Source organism: Callospermophilus lateralis, chromosome 18, assembly GCF_048772815.1.
Source record: "Callospermophilus lateralis isolate mCalLat2 chromosome 18, mCalLat2.hap1, whole genome shotgun sequence".
Lineage (NCBI taxonomy): Eukaryota > Metazoa > Chordata > Mammalia > Rodentia > Sciuridae > Callospermophilus > Callospermophilus lateralis.
Window position 1 is genome coordinate 15274154 of NC_135322.1, and position 18146 is coordinate 15292299.

The window sequence follows — 18146 nt, forward strand, 5'->3', positions numbered from 1 at the left end:
AGGATGAGGGTTTGGGGAAATTAGGAATATGAGTCAAAAGTTCCTCTACTGGGGGGTCAAGATCCTGAGAACCTCAAGGCGCCTAGTCAGACTCTGGAAGATTCTAAGGTCAGTAATAAGGGGTGAGGGTCACCTGGAAGCGTCTAGGTACCTGTCCAGAGATGTAGCCCATCAAAGCCGTAGGAATAGAGGTCATCGCCGACCCCATTGCCGCCCCAGCCCTCGCCGCCTCCAGGGTAGGGGCTGTAGCCCTCAGTGAGGGCCCACCCCACCCGCAGGTGGGTGGCCTGAGCTGTCAGAAACGGAGCCACCTCGTCCACCATCACTTCAAAGTACCATTTGCCGTACTGCGTGGAGCCCTCTGCTCGGCCCACAAAGATGTTGGGGCGGATGCTGCAGGAGAGACGGAGAGGAGAGATAGGTGGTGAGGAGGGAAATAGGGAGACATACATACAGACAGACAGAGAGCAATCAAAGACAGAGACGAGAGATGGAAGAGAGCCAGGGATAAGAAGATGGAAGAGAAATAGGAACAGGCAAAGACAAAAAGAGAAAACACAGACAGAGGCAGAAATGGAGCCCATACGAGAGAACAAGAGGAGTGGGGACCCAAGGAGGAACAGGGCAAGGTGGACCCCTGAGGAGGGTGACGGGAGAGGGACATTCACTTGGGGTGGAGTCTCTGGGTCAGGAAAAGGGTTGAGAGGGTCTGAGCCCAGGGTCAGGGGTTAGAAGCCACACCTGGTGACATAGTTGATGAGGTTTGTCTGTAGCAGAAGCTCACGACCAGGGAGCAAGTTCTCGGTAATGAGATCTTGGTTGGAGCGCACAGCCACACCATTGCACACACAGAGGGAGCACAGCACATCCAGGACCTGGAGGTCAAGGTCAGAGGTAAAGGGGAGTGAGGGTACAGGCAGGGGGGGATATAGGAGGACCTGGATGGGAAGCCAGAAGGCAAGAATGGTGCATCTGGACAGGGTATGAAATTTTTGCCTGAAAGGTGGTGAGAATGGAAAGTCCCCCAGAGAAAGGGGTCAAAGTAGGTCGGGAGAGACTGGATCACATGGGCTGAGATAAGGCATCAGCAGTGTAAGAAAGGACAGACTGAAATCATGAAGAAAGAGGTCAAAGGACATAGTGAAAGGGTCAGTGAGAGACACAAGAACCAAGATGTGATTTTGGATCAGCAGGGTTTGAAAATGTGTATCTTCAGAGGTCAATGGACATGGAAATGTGTGCAATGGTCAGGAATCATGCAGTAGGAACTGGCAGGGCCTATAGCAAACTGCAGAGAATATTTGCAGCCCACCTAACGGCTATATAATTTGAAATTTTTAAAGACATTTCAGAGCCTGGAGGTGTAGTGAATACCCGTAATCCCAGCCATTTGGGAGGCTGAGGCAGGAGGATCATAAGTTCAAGGCCAGCCCAGCAACTTAATGAGGCTTAAGCAATTTAGCAAGACCCTGTTTCAAAATAAAAAATAAAAAGGGCTGGGGTGTGGCTGGGTGATAAAGTGCCTCTAGGTTCAATAACCAATTTTTAAAAATTGGAGCTAGGAGTTTGAACCCCTCCCGCTGAGATGGAGGCATGTGAGGGGAGTCCAGGTAAGAGATGAGAGGGAGGAGAGGAATCCGGGGGCCACAGGGAGAGGTCAGGGTTCTGAGGTCAGGAGGACAGGCTGACCTTGTGGTTCCTCCCGTGCTTGTCCAGGAGGGAGATGATGGACTTGATGTGGTTCTCCTGGATGATGTTCAGGACCTCGGGACTCTCGATCAGGACACAGTACAGCACCTCCAGGATGCCTGCCCGGGTGCCAGTGGGAAGGCATGAGGCGGTGCGCTCTCCCCTCCCCGACCCCCATCCCACTCCCTGCGTTCTCCTACCAGACGAGGCCTCCAGTCGATCCAGCTTGCTGACCAGCCAGTCCAGGTTCGTGGAGAAGAGGGCACAGTTGGTCCGGTTGCCACGGATCAGAGAGGCTGAGGGTGGAAGAGGGGTCAGGCCTAAAGGGATTGGGGATCTGGGGTTCTCTTGAGGGAGTTAGGACGGAAGTCCCTTACCCAGGAGTTCATACAGCAAGTTCACAATCTCTTTCCAGGACTCAGCTGCCTCCTCCCCAGCATATTCGGCAAAGTGGGCAGCCGTGGTGTAGACATTTAGGCGGTCGATGCAATTCAGGACCAGGGAGAGCATCCCCTGGGGCGGGGATACAGGGGTGATCACAACCAGTGTCCAGGCCCTCCCTTCCTTGTCTTTCTTGGATTTACTAATTCATATCCCTTCAACAGCTGGTGGCTGGCTATTTGCTCCTTGATTTAAACCAGCCCCTTTAACCCCATGTCCCCATTCAGTTCCATTATCCTCCCCTCCACCTTGGCTCCCCAAACCCGTCCTTGCCCTCTCTGCCTCTGTCATCAGCATAGCATGCCCTTACTAACATCAGGGCTGAATTTGTGCTTCCCCTTCCCCCTTTCTGTCCCTGTGACTTGCTTCCAAGCAGCCCACAGTTTTGCCTGCTGCTGAACTTGGGACATACAGGCGTTCTTTGGCTCAATGGCTGCATGTGGCTGAAACTGAAACCGGTTTTATCTAAATTTCAGGCATCCACTGGAGGTCTTGGAATATATCCTCTGCAGATAAGGGAGGACAACTGTGGCTACATCTAGAAACCCCTATCGTTAGTAAGAGAAGCAGAGCTTCATGGCAGAGAATACGACCGTGTGGGAGTCTCACTGACTGCTTTCATCTCTCTGAGCTTCAGGAACCCCATCTATAATATGGGAATTACAATCCCCGCACGGGGTTATTGGGAGAATGACGTGGCTGTAGAGCCTTTATCACGTAGTAAGGAATAAATCTAAGGTAAAATAACCACGAATGCTTATGTAGCATCTACACTCCTAGAATTGTTCTAAGCATCTGCATATATTGTGGTAATTCTATCCTGAGGTAGCTTTGTTATCATTACTATTATCATTTACAAGTCTTTTTCCCTGGAGCCCCTGGAGGGTCCGATGCCTTTGAATGGACATGCTCCCTCCACTAAAGAAGGCATCAGATGCCCTGGCCTTTGGCCAGACTCGCCGCCACTCAGACCTCTGGCTGGTAGGAGCCGGCCACACCTCTTCCCTTAGTGTTCTTCTAACAAACTTCCAGCTCCAGACCCCAGGTGAGGTCCCTCCTATGCTCTCTTCCTTGCTGCCCAAGAACAGCCTCTGACCCTGTGCCCGCCACCCTTCTGGCCCGGTCCCCACAGACAGCCCCCAGAGCCGCAGCCCCACCCACTCAGCGTCTCCTCCCCAGCCTCCCCTCCAGGCCTGGCACAGGCCCCGCCCCTCACCTCTCAGCCCTCCCTCCAGTCCCGCCCACCAACTCAGTCCCGCCCCGGAGGCCACGCCCCTGGGGTTGGCTCAGGCCGAGACGTTCCTCGCACTCCTCCCCCGTCCCACCCGGCTGTCTGACTCCCTGTCCCCTGACACTCTGGCCCTGCTTTCTCCTTGCCGCAGCTCCGCCCCAGGCCACGCCCCGTGCCCACAGACCCCGCCCCTCCTACGGTGCGGTCCCACCTCCTCCTGGAAGAGGCTCTGGCGGTTGCGCAGGCTGCGCAGCTTGCTCTGCTTTTCTTCGTGCTGCAGCTCCTCAGAGGGCGGCTCGAAGTAACCGATGAGGTCCTGCAGGCTCAGGATGACTCCCTCGATGGGCAGCGCCGAGCCAGCCGGCGGCCCTGAACCCCGGGGCTTCCCGCTGAAGCTGTCCAGGCCCCTAAGGGGACCACCAATTGTCAGCAGGGCCCCTCACCACCCCACCCCTGCAGGACTAGCCTGGACTCCTGCTTTGCAGAGGGGGTGAGGGAGACAGAGACAGAGAAAGGCCTCAGCCCGAGGTCACAGGGCAAACAAGGACAGAGCTGGGACCGGGACTCACTCCTACGGAGGCACAGGGGGTGATGGAAGGAGCTGGGGAGGTCCAGGATCAAGCATCAGGATCTGGGTGTCAGAGGTGATGATCATGAGGGTGAGGTCAAAGGTCATGGTTGTCTATGGCAGATTAGGGGACAGGGGCTTAGAGATTAGGGGCCAGGGCATGTCGGACAGGGTGGTGGATCCAGAGGCCTGGAGATTACAGTCAGGTGCATGACCACTAGGAGCTGGGCCGCTGGGCAGGGCAGCGCGGCTTACTTGATGAACTGGTTGTACAGGCCAGCAGTGCTGTGGATCATGCGGGCAGCCTGGGACTCCTCCTGTTGGCACCGGGTCAGTGACAGCGCATCGTCCATGTGGCCCTCCTGGTGCAGCATGGCCTGGGTGTGGAGAGGTCAGAAGGGGATCAGCCACCCAGGGCCATGACCCACAGGCCTCTGCCCAGAGTTGAGTCCCACAGCTGCCCCCCATGCCACAGAATCTCTCCGCAAATCTGCCCCGTGTTTCTATTCCCCTTCGTCAGTCTTTCCTTTCCTCTCTCTTGGTCCTCCCCGACTCCGTCTGTCTCTCCCTGTCTCCCTCTTCTTTGCCTCTACCCCACACTCTCTCTCCCTGCCTCTCCCTCTCTTCTCTATTCCCCATCTCTTTCCCTTCCTCCTTGTGATTCCGTCTGGTCTACTCTGTCTCTCTGCATCCCTGTGCCTGTTACTGACTTAACGCCCTCCCTCAGAAAGCTCTAACGTCACCCCAAACTTCATATATCCCAGGCTGAATGTCTGATCTTCACAGTTGACACCCCAGACCTCGTCCAATCCCATGAGTGTAAATAACATCCGCCTGCTGCCAACTCCCACATGTCCCCCTCTGGTCCAGTCCTATCTACATCCTCAGCTTTTATGTCCAAACAAGTATCATTTTGTGTGTGTGTGTGTGTGCGTGCGCTCACATGCACACTCACACTCACACACACACACACCACATACATACGTATATATGTATATATATTTTCTATATCTCCTTCCTTTTTGGTTTTTCTCAGCCTATTTTTCCCTCTTAGTCTCTGTCTTTCTCTCAGTTCCATCTTCAAACTCCTGGAGGCTCAAGCATGACCACCCCAGCCCCCTTCCACCCCTATCTGAACCCCACCCTTGCCCATTCCAGGAGCTTACCTTCTTCTTGAGCACGCCGAGTCTCAGGGCCTTGGGGTCTGGGGCTGCATAGGTGAGCCACAGGCCCGAGGCCACGTGCTGCACAAAGCATAGTGACTCCCCATACTTGATCTCGGGTGGGCCCATGCCCTCCACATCCCGCTTGGGGGCCACATCCAGCTTCTCCTGCAGGGGCAGGGGACAGGGGTCAGCCTCCTCTGTCTGTGTGTTTAATGGAGGAGCCCCCCAGAGACTGGGGAGCGGAATCTGGGGTGGAGATCAGAGCTCCAGATGAGAGAGGGCACCCTGACCCCCACAGACCTTGGAGATGCGGAAACAGAAGGAGGTGGCTTTGGTGTGGGCCTTGCTGGCATCCACCACCACCAAGCCCTGGTCCTCAGTGAGTGCCAGGTAGCGCCCAGTGGTAACGTGCCGGATTCGCAGTGGCTGGCCCCAGCGCAGGTGACTCCCACTCCAGCTGTGGAGGGCGAGGGGAATCAGAGGACACCCGACCCTCCCATGGACACCATAGTCTTGGTCTAAACCTCCCTAAGCCCCTGACACCCTTCTGGGGTTCCCTGAACCTTTCTTGAGACTCTCAAATCTTTCACCCCCCCCATTCCTATCTGAAGTACTCCAATCCTCCCTCAAGCCCTCAAAGATTCCTTGGGGCTCCCCAGATGTCTCCACTGCCCTTCTACATTCTCCACTCAAGACCCCTAATCTTTTCCCCAGGAATCCCCCCCAACCCCCTAAGACCTCTTTTTGGTCCAGGACTCCAGGATCCCAGAGGACCTCCATCTCTCTTTTGATCTCCCCAGCCCCTCCCTCATCCCCTCCTCCACACCTGATTCTCAGGGGCTCCAGCCTCCAGAGGGACCGGGCGTGGGTGCACACAGAGCCTCCTTCGTAATAGACAAGTCTAGGGACACAGGAAAGAGTAAGGTCAGGAGTTCAGGCTCCAGTCCCCGAGAGTCCAGTCCTTCATCCCATTCATAGGGTCTGCTATAGTTTGGATCTTGAGCGTTCTCCAAAGACCCACATGTTCAAGATTTGGTCCCCAGACTGTGACGCTATTGGAAGATGATAGAAGAAGTGAGGCCTAGTGGAAGGCAGTTAGGTCACTGGGAACGTGCCCAAGAAGGAGATACTGAAACCCTGCTCTCCTCCACTTTCTCTTTTTTTTTTTTTAAAGAGTCCTATTTTATTTTTTTTAATTAATTAATTATTTTTTTTTAGAGAGAGTGAGAGAGGAGAGAGAGAGAATTTTTTTTTAAATTAATTTTTATTGTTGGTGAGAGAGAGAATTTTTTAAAATATTTATTCTTAAGTTATCGGCGGACACAACATCTTTGTTTGTACGTGGTGCTGAGAATCGAACCCAGGCCGCACGCATGCCAGGCGAGCGCGCCACCACTTGAGCCACATCCCCAGCCCCACTTTCTCTTATTTCTTCTCAGTTTCCCTTAGGTGAACCAGCCTCCAGTGTGTGCTCCCACCATGATGTACTGTCCTGCTACAGACCCAAAGCAACAGACCCAAACAACTATGGATTAAAACCTCTAAGGGGCTGGGGCTGTGGCTCAGAGGTAGAGCACTCGCCTAGCACATGCGGGGCCCTGGGTTTGATCCTCAGCACTACAAAAAAATAAATGAGTGGAATAAAGGTATTGTGTCCAACTAAAGAAATTAATATTTAAAAAATAAAAATAAATAAAACTTGGGCTGGGGTTGTGGCTCAGCAGTAGAGCGCTTGCCTAGCACATGTGAGGCCCTGGGTTCGATCCTGAGCACCACATAAAAATAAATAAAATAAAGATATATTGTCCAACTACAACTAAAGAATAAATATTTAAAATAAATAAATAAATAAAAACTTTGAAACTGTAAACCAAAATAAACCTTTTCCCCTATTAAGTTGAAAATCTCAGCTTTTTTGTCACAGTAACAGAAAACTCACTAACACAGGCTCCCTTAGCCAACCTTTTCCCTGCTTCATCTCCACCCCTAGACTCCAGGCCTGCTTGTCCCCAGCCCCAACCTGCGCTGGTCATCACTGTCAGCAGGGGAAATGGTCAGACATTCATCCATGTGTCCATGAAAGAGACGAAGGACATGGCCTCCTGTCACGTAACCTGTAGGGGAGCCAGGAAAGTTGGTCACTGTGAAGCAGGAGCCCCCAAAATCCTGGGAGCTAGGGTGGAATCCAGAAAGCCCACACCTCCCAAGGGCTGGGATGGAGGGTCTGAGTTCCAGGGTATTAAGAGTTCAAGATTCAGGTCAAATCCAGGCCTCAAGATGAGAGATTTAGGTTCTGAGACTATGTTTGGGTGGGTCTGGGTATGCGAGAGCTGAGGTTGGCAGTTTAGAGATCTGCGGTTAAGGGTTCTGAGTTTGGAGGTTGAGGTCAGAATCTGTGATCAGAAGGTTACCTCTGGTATGTTGGGATCTGACTTTGAATCTTGCACTTGGGGTCTGGGTTTAGAGGTGTGATAGTTTGGTCTGAAGTTGAAGTCTGGAGTTAGGGCCTGAATTCTTTTTCTGCAGTTCTGGGGATTGAACCCAGTTCCCTGCACATGCTAAGCAAGCTCTCTGTAACTGAGCTACATTCCCAGACCTTTTTAAAATTTTATTCTGAGACAGAATCTCACTGACTTGCTGAGGCTTGCCTCAAAATTCAAATCCTCCTGTGTCAGCCTCCGGAGTTACGGGATTACAGGCACGCACCACTGTGGTTGGCTCCCAAGGTCCTAAATTCCAAGCATTGATTTGAAGGTCAGGCTGTTCTCTGAGGTCTGGGGTCTATCTATGGTTTGGAAATCTGGGTTCTGGAGTATGCACTTGGAAAGAGCTGAACTTTTAGTTAAAAACTGAGGGTCTGAGTCTGGGATCTGTAGTTTGAGTCTCAGTTTGGTTCTGGTTTAAGAATCTGAAGTTTGGCGACTAAAAGATAGGTTCAAAGTTTTGGGACCATTCTTTGGAATCTTATTATGGGAATCCAAATCGGGGAGTTTGATTTCGGAGTCTTGGTTTTTGAGAATTGAAGCTGAGGCTGGTGGGTTAAAGTTTGGAATTTGAATTAGGAATCTTGGTTTGTGAATCTGAGGTTTGGATTTGAGAAGTAGGGATCTGAGGTCACGGTCTGTGCTTATTTCTGAGGATTAAGGTCTGAGGATAAGCTCTAAATTTGATGTTTATAAGCTTTGGATCCAAGTTTAGGGGTCTGAACTCTAGGACTGAGTTTGGTGTGGGAGCTTTAGGGACTAATACTTTGGGGTCTGGATTTGAGAATTTGACAGTTGGAGGTTTGGGGGGTCTGAGTTCTGGGGCTCAGGCTTTGGCACCAGTTGGAAATCTAAGTATGGAACCATAGTTTGGACAATTAGGTTTAAGAGTTCCAGGACTCAGTTTGGGCATGTCTGAGGGTTTGCTTGTGGTGGCGGGGGGGGGGGGGTGTCTCAGCTTAGGGACCAGAGGTTGGGAGCCCTCACCCTCTTCACAGCAGGAACAGATGGGGTTCATGTTCCACAGTGTCTGCATGAAGGAGGCATCAACCTGGAGCTCTCCACTCGCTGTTGACAGGTGCTGGGGGAACCAGGATGGGACAGTCAGAGATGACGGTAGAGATGGGCAAGAGTCCAGAGTCAAAGGCCAGAAATCAGAGAAAAATTCCAGGAAGCATACAAATTTAAGACAGAAAACTGGAGGTTACAGATCAAGAAACCAAGATCAAGTCAGGAAATGGGGGTTGAAAAATCAGAGAAATGGATATCACGTTTTGGGAAACCAGAAATTGTGAGTCGGGAAGTTGGGAGCCAGAGACCAGCTAGGTAAGGCAATAATGAGGAGGCAGGGCTGATCCCATGTTCCCCCAGCCCTCAGAGCAGCTGGAGCCCCCAGTGGGACGAGACTGCTCACCAGGTAGCGCTCGGAGGAGACACTGACAAGAATGAGGTCATCTCCTACGCGGACCTTCTCTCCTTCAGACCTCTGCTTGGAAGCGGGGTGCATTGTCCACCAACAAGCCTCTCCTGTGGGTAGGGGCATAACGGGAGGGTAGTTGTCAACATGTCCACTTGATGGCCTCCCAGAAGGTTCTTCCCTAGGGTGTTCCCTGCCATTGAGCCTCCCAGGTCCTGGGTCTATAGATCTCCTATTGCTGCCACCAACTCTGCCCAGAACTCCCACCCACGTGTCCACCCACATGCCAGACCCTCTGCCTCAAAGCCCCATTGCTGTCCCCAGAGCAGTCTTATGCCTGCCTCCAAAGTTCTGCCTGCTGACTCCCTGCCCTGCGGTCCCCATCACACCCCTATCCCCACAGCCCTGTACCTGTGGCATCCTCCTGCAGTCCCACGTCGAAGGCCAGCTTGTCAGTCATGGAGCGGGAGGTGGTGAGGCAACTCAGGTACTAGGGTTAGAGAGAGGTCAGCCTCCTCTGGCAGGCCTGGCCCCTGGCGCCGCCCATGCCCCATGTCCCCATTGAGGCACTCACCATGCGGCTGTGTGCGTGCCGGAGCAGGATGGCATGACCATACAGGAGCGTCCTGTGTCCCCCACCCTGGGATGACTATGGGGACAGCAAGAGCACAGAATAAGCACAGACCCCCCCGATTCTCAAGACCCCCAAGTCATCTGGCCTATTCCTAGGTGAGAATATGCTCTCCTTAAAATACCATGCTCAGGCCTGGAGGTGAGGAAGCCTCAGGGGAGACCCTCCACAGACTCTGCCTCATTTTCCCCTCCATGAAGCAGGGGCTGCGGCTCCAAGAAGCCTGAGGGCGTTTTCTATTCCCCAAGGCCTATCCTGTCTTCCCTGCGTTCTTTGTCTTGTTGACCAGGCCCAGAAGTCACCCAGGGAAGATGAACCCATTTTTCAATGCCTGGGGACTTCAGGGAAGCCTCAGGATCTTGTGTTCTACGGACCTCAGCTCCCTTTGTTCTGACCTGTCATAACTCCACCCACTGCGATAAGGTGACCTCCCGCTCCGAGGGACTGCCCCCTCCTGAGCACAGATGAGCCCTTTTGGGGGGAGGGTACATTCAGTGGCTCGATGGCATCATGCCTCCATCGTGGTTTTCACATGCCCATGCTCCAAGGGGGCCATGTGATGGGGCCACGGGATCACATGGCAGACCCACTCCTGAACTGGAGGGGACTCACACTTGGGATAGAGGGAGGTGGAGGGAGAGGTCCCATGCGGTGAGGAGCTGGGGGTCATGGCTGGGGGGAAAGATGGGAAAGAGGAGGAAGGAACAGGCGAGGGAAACGGGGCTCAGGAGCCCCACCTCTTCCTTCCTTCCTGTGTGCCTGGCCTGTTTGGGACTCCACAGCCCCTGACAGCTGGGGTGGGGGAGAAACCCCAGCCCTTGTGTGCAGGGTGTGGGCCCCAGCAGCAGGCCTGGGGTCAGGAATGGAAAGGACAGGTGACACCCAAGGCCAGACCTACCCACTTATCCAAATTGAGGCCCTGTGGGGGCGGGACAGAGAGAGGAAGAAGAGCAGATGATAAACGATCCCTAGGTCCCCTCATTCATCCCTGTCCCTGTGTCCTACCCCGAGGGGGGGAGCCTCACCTCCACACCCGCCTCCACAGTGTTGGCCAGCATCTCCTGCAGGGCTCTGACAGAGAGGGACTGCTCCAGGATGAAGCAACAGATGGCCAGATCAGGGGGCACATTCTGGGGTAGAATGGACAGATGTCAGTGTGGGCCTGAAGGGTCCCAAACACTCTTCCCTGGCACGTCCCCTCCCTTAGTCTCATAACCAGAGACACCCAGGCCCCACCCCAAGCCCACAAGAAGGCCCCGTCCACTGTGACACACTGAATCTGCACCAACTTCACAGGAGACACCTCTTCTGGACCCCTCCTTCAAACACCTACACCCCACCCAGAGTCCACAGAAGCTTCCATACTACCCTCTTCCCTCCGGTAGCCCATGTCTCCCCGATCTCATAGGAAGCCCCAGCCCTCTGCCTGCTCCCTCAGACACACCACCCCTGCTCCAACCGCAGGAATCTCCTCTGTGCCTTCCCCAGCAGATATCCCCAAATCTCCAGCCTTCCCGGGAGGATGCAGGTTCGTGCCTTCACTCTCAAACACCCGTGGACACTGCTTCACAGTCACAGGAGGTTCCCCCTCAGTCGCTCACCCCAGGCACCTCAGATGCCTGGACACCCTCCAGCTGAGACTCAAAACTGCTCAGACCCCTGCTCACCCAGACCCTGAGACCTCCTCCTCCCTCTCACAGCCCCCAGCCCCTTCCCCCCAGGTCCCTCTTCCCTCACCCTCAGAACTCCGGTTCCTTTGGTCTCAGCCTCTCCCTTCACCCCTTCAGGCCCATGCCAGTGTCCCCCTGAGCCCAGCCATTTCATCTTGGATCCAAGGCCCCTGGCCCCTCAGTCACTTGCCTCTCAGACCCGGACACTCAGAACCCCACGCCCTGATCCTGAGATCACCGTCACCTCAGACCTGCTGGGACCCTCAAGCCCCCGCACCCCTCGGAATCCCTTCATCTTCCCCTTCTCAGGACCCTCCCATTAAAGCCTCTCCCCTCTAAAACACCTGGGTCCCCTACCCTGTCCTTCAGTCTCCCGTCCCTCACTCCTGAGCCCCCCATCCCCTCCTAGACTCTCAGGACACTTCCTCCTTGGACCCACAGCTTTCTGTCTCTTCTGACAGATGCCAAGGGAAGTTCTGGATCTGCAGCCCCCATGACGCCCCATGTGCCCAGGAATCCGGTGAGGCCCGCGTCCCCTCCCACCTCAGATCCCCACCCCGACCCTCTCCAGGCCCCGCCCCAGACCCCGCCTCCGACCCCGCCCACCCGCCTCAGATCCCGAACCACCTGACCCTGCCCGCCCGCCTCCGACCCCGCCCCTTTCCCCAAGCCCCGCCTACGCCCCTCTCCCGCCAGCCCCTTTTCGGACCCCGGCGGCCTCTGCTCCCGCCCCAAGCCGCGCCCGGACCCGCCCGGCCCCCGGCGCCCGCGCCCACCGACCTGCGCGTTGCTGGTGGGCTCCAGGAAACAGAGGCGGTTGCCGAAGCCCTCGGCGGCCAGGCAGAGCTTGAGCTGCTCCTTGAGCACGGTGGCGCTGCACTGCAGGACCACCTCGTCGTCCTGCGGGACCGAGCGAAGGCATCGCTGGCGGGGGTCCAGGCCTCGCGGGCTCGGGGCGCCCTCCCACCCCGCCCTTGTGGAAAAGGTACCAGCGCCCCCCGGAGTCGGCCGAGCCCTCACCCGAGGGGAGCCAGCACCTCCCGTTCAACTGTGTTTTACTAGCGATGGGGCCTCGCTCTGCTGCCCAGGCTGGCACCGAGCTCCTGGACCCAAGCGATCCTCCTGCCTCTCTCCCGAGAAGCTGGGACCTCAGGCGAGCTCCACCGCGCCCGGCCTCATCCCATTTAAAAATGGGGACACTGAGGTTGGAGAAGGGACACGCAGCTATCTCCTCCCAGGAGGGGTCTGGAGGACGAAAAGTACCAACACCTTACAAGTTAGTTAAGTGGCTTTTTAAGTTCGTCGTTTCTAATTTCTCTTTCGTGTTTTGGTGCCATAACTGCTGTCATTGGTAGAGTGCTTCCTAGTGGCACCAGAATGCACAGCAAGGCCTGGATTGGACCCTGGGTGGAAGGGGAAATGTCATACAGGGACAGTGTGGAAACAACCTGTGAAAGTTGAAGAAGGGCTATGAATTAGATAATGGTGTCATATCAATCGGATTTTCCTAGCCGCCCTGTGGTTTTGTAAGAGGCTGTCCTTGTTCTTGGGACACGCAGACTGAAGTATTTAGGGGTGAAGGGTGTCACAACTGCATCTCACTCTCAAACAGTTCAGGGGGAATATGTATATATTATCTATTTTATATATTATTATGTTTATTATATATTTCATGTTATTCATATATTTCCATATACATATATGGAAGGAGAAAAAAGATAAAGCCAATGTAACAAACTTTTAACATTTGGGAGGAAGCTAGCTGTAAGAGGCAGGAGTTTTTTAATTCATCTTGCAACTTTTCTGTAAATTGGAAATTATTTCAAAATGATAAATTCAAACCTCGAATAAAATAAAAGTGTTTTCTGGGTGCTGGGTCCGTTCTAAGAATGTGACATGTATTAACTCATTTAATCCTCATTTAGTCCTGTCTTGTGCAAAGGAGGAAACCTAAGGCCCAGAGAAGTGGAGTGACCTACCCAAGATCACACAGCTCACACACCACATTAGCTGGGAGTTGAATTCCAGTGCTGTGACTACACAGCACCCTCTCAAAAACACTAGACAATCATGTATAACTAAAAAGAATGAATAAAATTAAAAAAAAAACACTAGACCACCTCTTAATATATGACAGCAGTAACCCATACCTAATACTAACAAACCAATAATATAAAAGTACTTGGGGGCCAGGCGTGGAGGTGCATGCCTGTAATCCCAGCGACTCAGGAGGCCAAATGTAGGAGGATCCCAAGTTTGAGGCCAGCCTGGCAACTTAGCAAGACCCTGTCTCAAAATAAAGAGTAAAGGGCTGGGGATGTGGCTCAAGCGGTAGCGCGCTCGCCTGGCATGCGTGCGGCCAGGGTTCGATCCTCAGCACCACATACAAACAAAGATGTTGTGTCCGCCGATAACTAAAAAATAAATATTAAAAAAAATTCTCTCTCTCTCCTTCCCCTCTCTCACTCTCTCTTTAAAAAATAAATAAATAAATAGAGTAAAAAGGCTGGGGATGTAGATGTAGTTCCATGGTAGAGCACCCCTGGGTTCGATCCCCAGTACCCCGAGAAGAAGAAACAATGAGGGAGACTCCAGCTCCTAACCACGGAGTGAGACAGTGTTTATTCCATTTTACAGTGGAGGAAACAGGTTCTAGAAGTTTCCTGCCTGAGGTCGTCACATGGCCTTCAAGCCTATGATGCAAACAAACATTGTTCCCATCCTGGGCTTCAACCCCCATGGGCAGCCCTCAGTCTGTCTGCCCACCCTGGGAGGAGCAGGAAGCATGAACTAATGGCAGGAGCCCTAAAGATCACTCTGTTGTGACTCCAACCCTGACATTCTGGCATGTGCTGGGTGTGTGTGTTCATAGAAATCATATAACTTGGACAGTATTCCGCATCTACTGGCTGCTGGGGCTTATGTTCAGGGCTTTACATTCATTCGACAGACATTTATTGAACATCTACTACATGCCAGGCTCCGTTCTAGGCACTGAACACAGAGTAGTGATTAAACAGAGAACATTGCTGCCTTTGATGAGCTGACCTGTCTCATGGCAGAGACGGGCCACAAACAGGTGGGTAAGTACATAATTTTAAAGCCAATGATAAGTGTTATGGAAAAAATAACCCAGGGTGATGTAAGAGAGTGACTTTGGGGTGGAGATGACATCAGTGAAGGGGTGGAGTGACAGCCTCTCCAAAGAGGTGACATTTGAGCTGAGCCTTGTCCAAATAACAAGAAGGAATCAGGCCTGCTCATCTCTGGGGAAGAAGGTTCCAGGAAGAAGGGCAGTCTATGCAAAGGCCTGTGACTAGAGGGAGCGGGGACATTGAGGAGCAGGAGGCAAAGTGGGAGACGAGGTCAGAGAGGTACTTGCAGGGACCCTTGAATTCTTATTGCATGTGTTTTTGTCCCCAATTTCCAGATGAGGAAAATGAGGCCCCAAACACAGGAAACAGGTGAAGGACAAAGTCAAGATATAACCCGAGACAAGGACCCTAATCACTACATTGATTCTCAGACTTTCTCCTGCATCATAGTGAAGTAGGGAAGGATGTGTTTTAAAGTGCAGCTTCCAGAATCAGGCTCTGTGTCTCACCTGTGATTCCAGCTACTGGGGAGGCTGAGGCAGGAGGATCACTTGAGGCCATCATAGGCAACATAGTGAGACTTCATCTCAAAAAAAGTAATTAATTAATTGATTTTTTTTTTTAAAAAATTTCTGTTCTGCGTATGGACCCAGGGCCTCACACGCTAGGCAAGGGTATCACTAAGCTATATCCCCAGGCCTTTTTAAAAAATTTTATGTTGAGACAGCATCTTGCTAAGTTGCCTCAGCTGGTCTTGAATCTGTAGTTCTGCTGCCTTAGTTTCTTGAGTAGCTGACACGGTAGGTGTGGACCACAGCAATTGGCATAATTTAATTTAATAAAATAATTTTTAAAAATGCAGCTTCCTCGCTGCTTCAGCCTCCCAACCACCAGCACCACCAAGATCTGAGTCAGTGGATCTGGGATTTGCAGGGAATCTGTACTATTAACCAGTCTCCTCCTCTTTGGAGATTCTGAATGGGGCCAGGCTTTGAGAAGCCCCAGCCTTGTGAGGCTAGAGGTTATCATCCTTCAAAGGGAAATGAAATCAGTTTGAGAAGCCATGACTACCATGCTTCAAAAAAGAAAAAAAAAAAAAAAAATAGAGGTTGGGGGTGTGGCTCAGTGGGACAGCACTGCCTACCAGGTGTGTGGCCCTGGGAGCAGATTTCTCCCCTCTGGGCCAGGTCTGCTGGCCCCAGCACAGCAGGGAAAAAAAAAAGTGAAGACGAAGAAGAAGACCATGATGATAGAGTATAAGAACAGAAAATACCGATGTACCTGTCCTGCTTCCAGGGTGATCTATATTTTATGAAACTTGTTCCTATTTAAAAAAAAAGAAAAAGAAAAAAGTGCATTTACTGGGAATGGTGGGTCATGCCCTTAATCCCCGCAACTTGGGAAGGCTGAGGAAAAAGATCAGTCTCAGCAATTTGGTGAAGCTCTGAACAACTTAGTGAGACCCTGCTTCAAAATAAAAATTAAAAAAAAAAAAATTTAAAAGGATTTGGGGATATAGCTCAGTGGTATTGTACCCCTGGGTTCAATCCCCAGTACCAACAGGAAAAAAAAAAAAAAGGTGTATGTGAATGTTCTCAGATGTTATTGAAAATAGCAAAAAATTGAAGACAGTGTGAGTGAAAGGATCAGCAAATGGCAGTACATTGCAATAGAGTCATACAGTAGAATACTATTTAGCAATAAAAAGGAACAAGTTCATGATAAATGCTACACTGATTAATATAAAAAACATTCTGAGCAAGCCAGGCACAGTGGCATACACCCGTAATCCCAGTGGCTCAGTCTCCTGAGCCAGGAGGACCACAAGTTCAAAGTCAGCCTCAGCAACTTAGTAAAGCCCTAAGCAACTCAGCAAGACCCTGTCTCTAAATAAAATACAAAACACTGGCTAGGGATGTGACTTAGTGGTTAAGTGCCCCTGGGTTCAATCCCTGTTACCAAAATAAATAAATTGTGTGTATGTGTGTGTGTGTGTGTGTGTGTGTGTGTGTGTGTGTGTGGAGAGAGAGAGAGAGAGAGAGAGAGAGAACAAAAAGAAACAAATGAACACATATTGTATGTGAAACTCTGGACATTGATGGAATCTAGAGTGATATAAAGCAGAGGAGCTGGACAACTATTCAAAGAGCATGAGGGAATCTTCAAGGATAGAAGAAATGTCCTATGTCTTGATTATGATGGAAGCTACGTGGGTTTGCTGTTTGTCAAACTCACTGAACTACAACACCTAAAACAAGTATAATTCATTGCATGTCAATAATATCTCAATAAAGTGTTTTCTCCCCGTGCAGGGATGAGCTCAGGGCCTTGCAGTGCTGTGCAGTTCCACCACGGAGCTACACCCAGCCAAGGCAAGTGTTCGTGCTATCCGTGGACCTGTGCATGCACCGAATTGCAATATAGAATAGTTTCTTACTGGGGGAATATGACCCAGAGAGTTCTGAGAAAAGCCTCATATGACCTTAATAACATTCAAAAAAAAAAAAAAAACAGACCCAGTCTAGGACCATGAGATGCCAGGGCCAGGCCTCTGGAACCCTAACACTGCCTTGGCACCTCTGGGCGCATTTTTTCTAGTGGAAGCAGCAGGACTGGGCCCCAGGGGCATCCAGAGATGCCACTTTCTGGCCTTGACCTTGGGCAAATGATTCTACCACTTAGGGCTTGGTTTCCCTCAAATCTCCAGGCAGATAAAGATAGGGCTCTACCTCAGAAGATAGGGCAGTGGGAATATAATTAGATGCCTGAGGAGGCTGAGGCCCTGGGCACCGGGCCGGGTGCAGAGTGACTGCTCAGGGGCTGATGGCCACAGCCATGGTCTTATTAGGGCTGGGAAAGGCCCAACCCATGGTGTCTGCTAAGGGGCTGGGCTGAACAGAATCCCTCCAGTGGCCTCACATCCAGCTGTCCCCATCCTTCACTACCAGTCCCAGCTGTTTGTTCCTCCCTCCCAAGAAACCAGACCTGGCTTGCCAGGGTCCTATTCTGGGTCCGGAATGCTGTGTCAGCATTTCCTGCATGGACTCAGGGCCTGGGAGGGGGTAGAGAGGGGCAGTGCAGGGTCAGCAGACCTGGCCCAAAGGAGAGGACATCTCCTCCCCTAATCACACCCACAACTCCTGTTGAACCACTGGGAGGAGACTGTGGGAAGGACTGGGAGATGGGCAGCCTCCACCCCCCATCCCCTCCCTGTCCCCTTGCCCAGCGCCCAGAAAAGCCGGCTATTCTGGGAGGGACACCTGTTGTTCCAATTCTTATCCCTGCCCCCAGCTGGGGACCAGAGATTCAGAGAGAGACAGAGCAAGAAAGATAGCAAAATGCAGAGGGCCTGAAGCCCAGGAAAAAAGACAGAGCCAGAGACAGGGAGACAGACACGGAGATACACAGAGACATCCCAAAGAGATGGATGGAGAGAGACACCACCCAGAGACCCTCAGAGACCATTCACAGACATATTTGATCCTCCTCAAAACCAAGGGGAAAGAAAGACCCAGAACCCAAGGGACCCTCGGGAGACCCTCAAGTGCTAGGAGGTGGAAGGAGTTGGGACCTCCAGCCCATTCCAGCCCCCTTCCCAAGAACTTAAATAGGTCAGAGCCTGGAGCAAGAAGAGAATGAGGGCTGGAGTGGGGGCGGGGGACAGCTAAATTAAGCCCAGGAATTAGAGCCAGGTTCCCCAAGTGCCTACTTTCAGGGTGGCTGGGAGGGGCTGCTCCCTCAGTGGCCGTCTTGTC

General features: G+C 52.2%; 1 protein-coding gene across 4 annotated transcripts in view; it reads right to left on the minus strand.

The window, feature by feature from the left end:
- Ryr1 (ryanodine receptor 1) overlaps nucleotides 1-18146 on the minus strand; it is a 113578-nt gene that overhangs the window by 95000 nt on the left and 432 nt on the right. For all 4 annotated transcript variants that reach the window (XM_077105867.1, XM_076839060.2, XM_077105866.1 and 1 more), the window contains exons 2-18: nucleotides 12077-12196; nucleotides 10652-10756; nucleotides 9570-9644; nucleotides 9407-9485; nucleotides 8993-9105; nucleotides 8566-8659; nucleotides 7116-7209; nucleotides 5922-5996; nucleotides 5396-5552; nucleotides 5096-5260; nucleotides 4185-4306; nucleotides 3573-3768; nucleotides 2067-2202; nucleotides 1890-1985; nucleotides 1690-1808; nucleotides 742-875; nucleotides 152-393 (exon numbers count right to left, since the gene is read on the minus strand). In XM_077105867.1, the coding sequence (XP_076961982.1) occupies nucleotides 152-393; nucleotides 742-875; nucleotides 1690-1808; nucleotides 1890-1985; nucleotides 2067-2202; nucleotides 3573-3768; nucleotides 4185-4306; nucleotides 5096-5260; nucleotides 5396-5552; nucleotides 5922-5996; nucleotides 7116-7209; nucleotides 8566-8659; nucleotides 8993-9105; nucleotides 9407-9485; nucleotides 9570-9644; nucleotides 10652-10756; nucleotides 12077-12196 (2122 nt within the window). The remainder of the gene's footprint in view (nucleotides 1-151; nucleotides 394-741; nucleotides 876-1689; nucleotides 1809-1889; nucleotides 1986-2066; nucleotides 2203-3572; nucleotides 3769-4184; nucleotides 4307-5095; nucleotides 5261-5395; nucleotides 5553-5921; nucleotides 5997-7115; nucleotides 7210-8565; nucleotides 8660-8992; nucleotides 9106-9406; nucleotides 9486-9569; nucleotides 9645-10651; nucleotides 10757-12076; nucleotides 12197-18146) is intronic.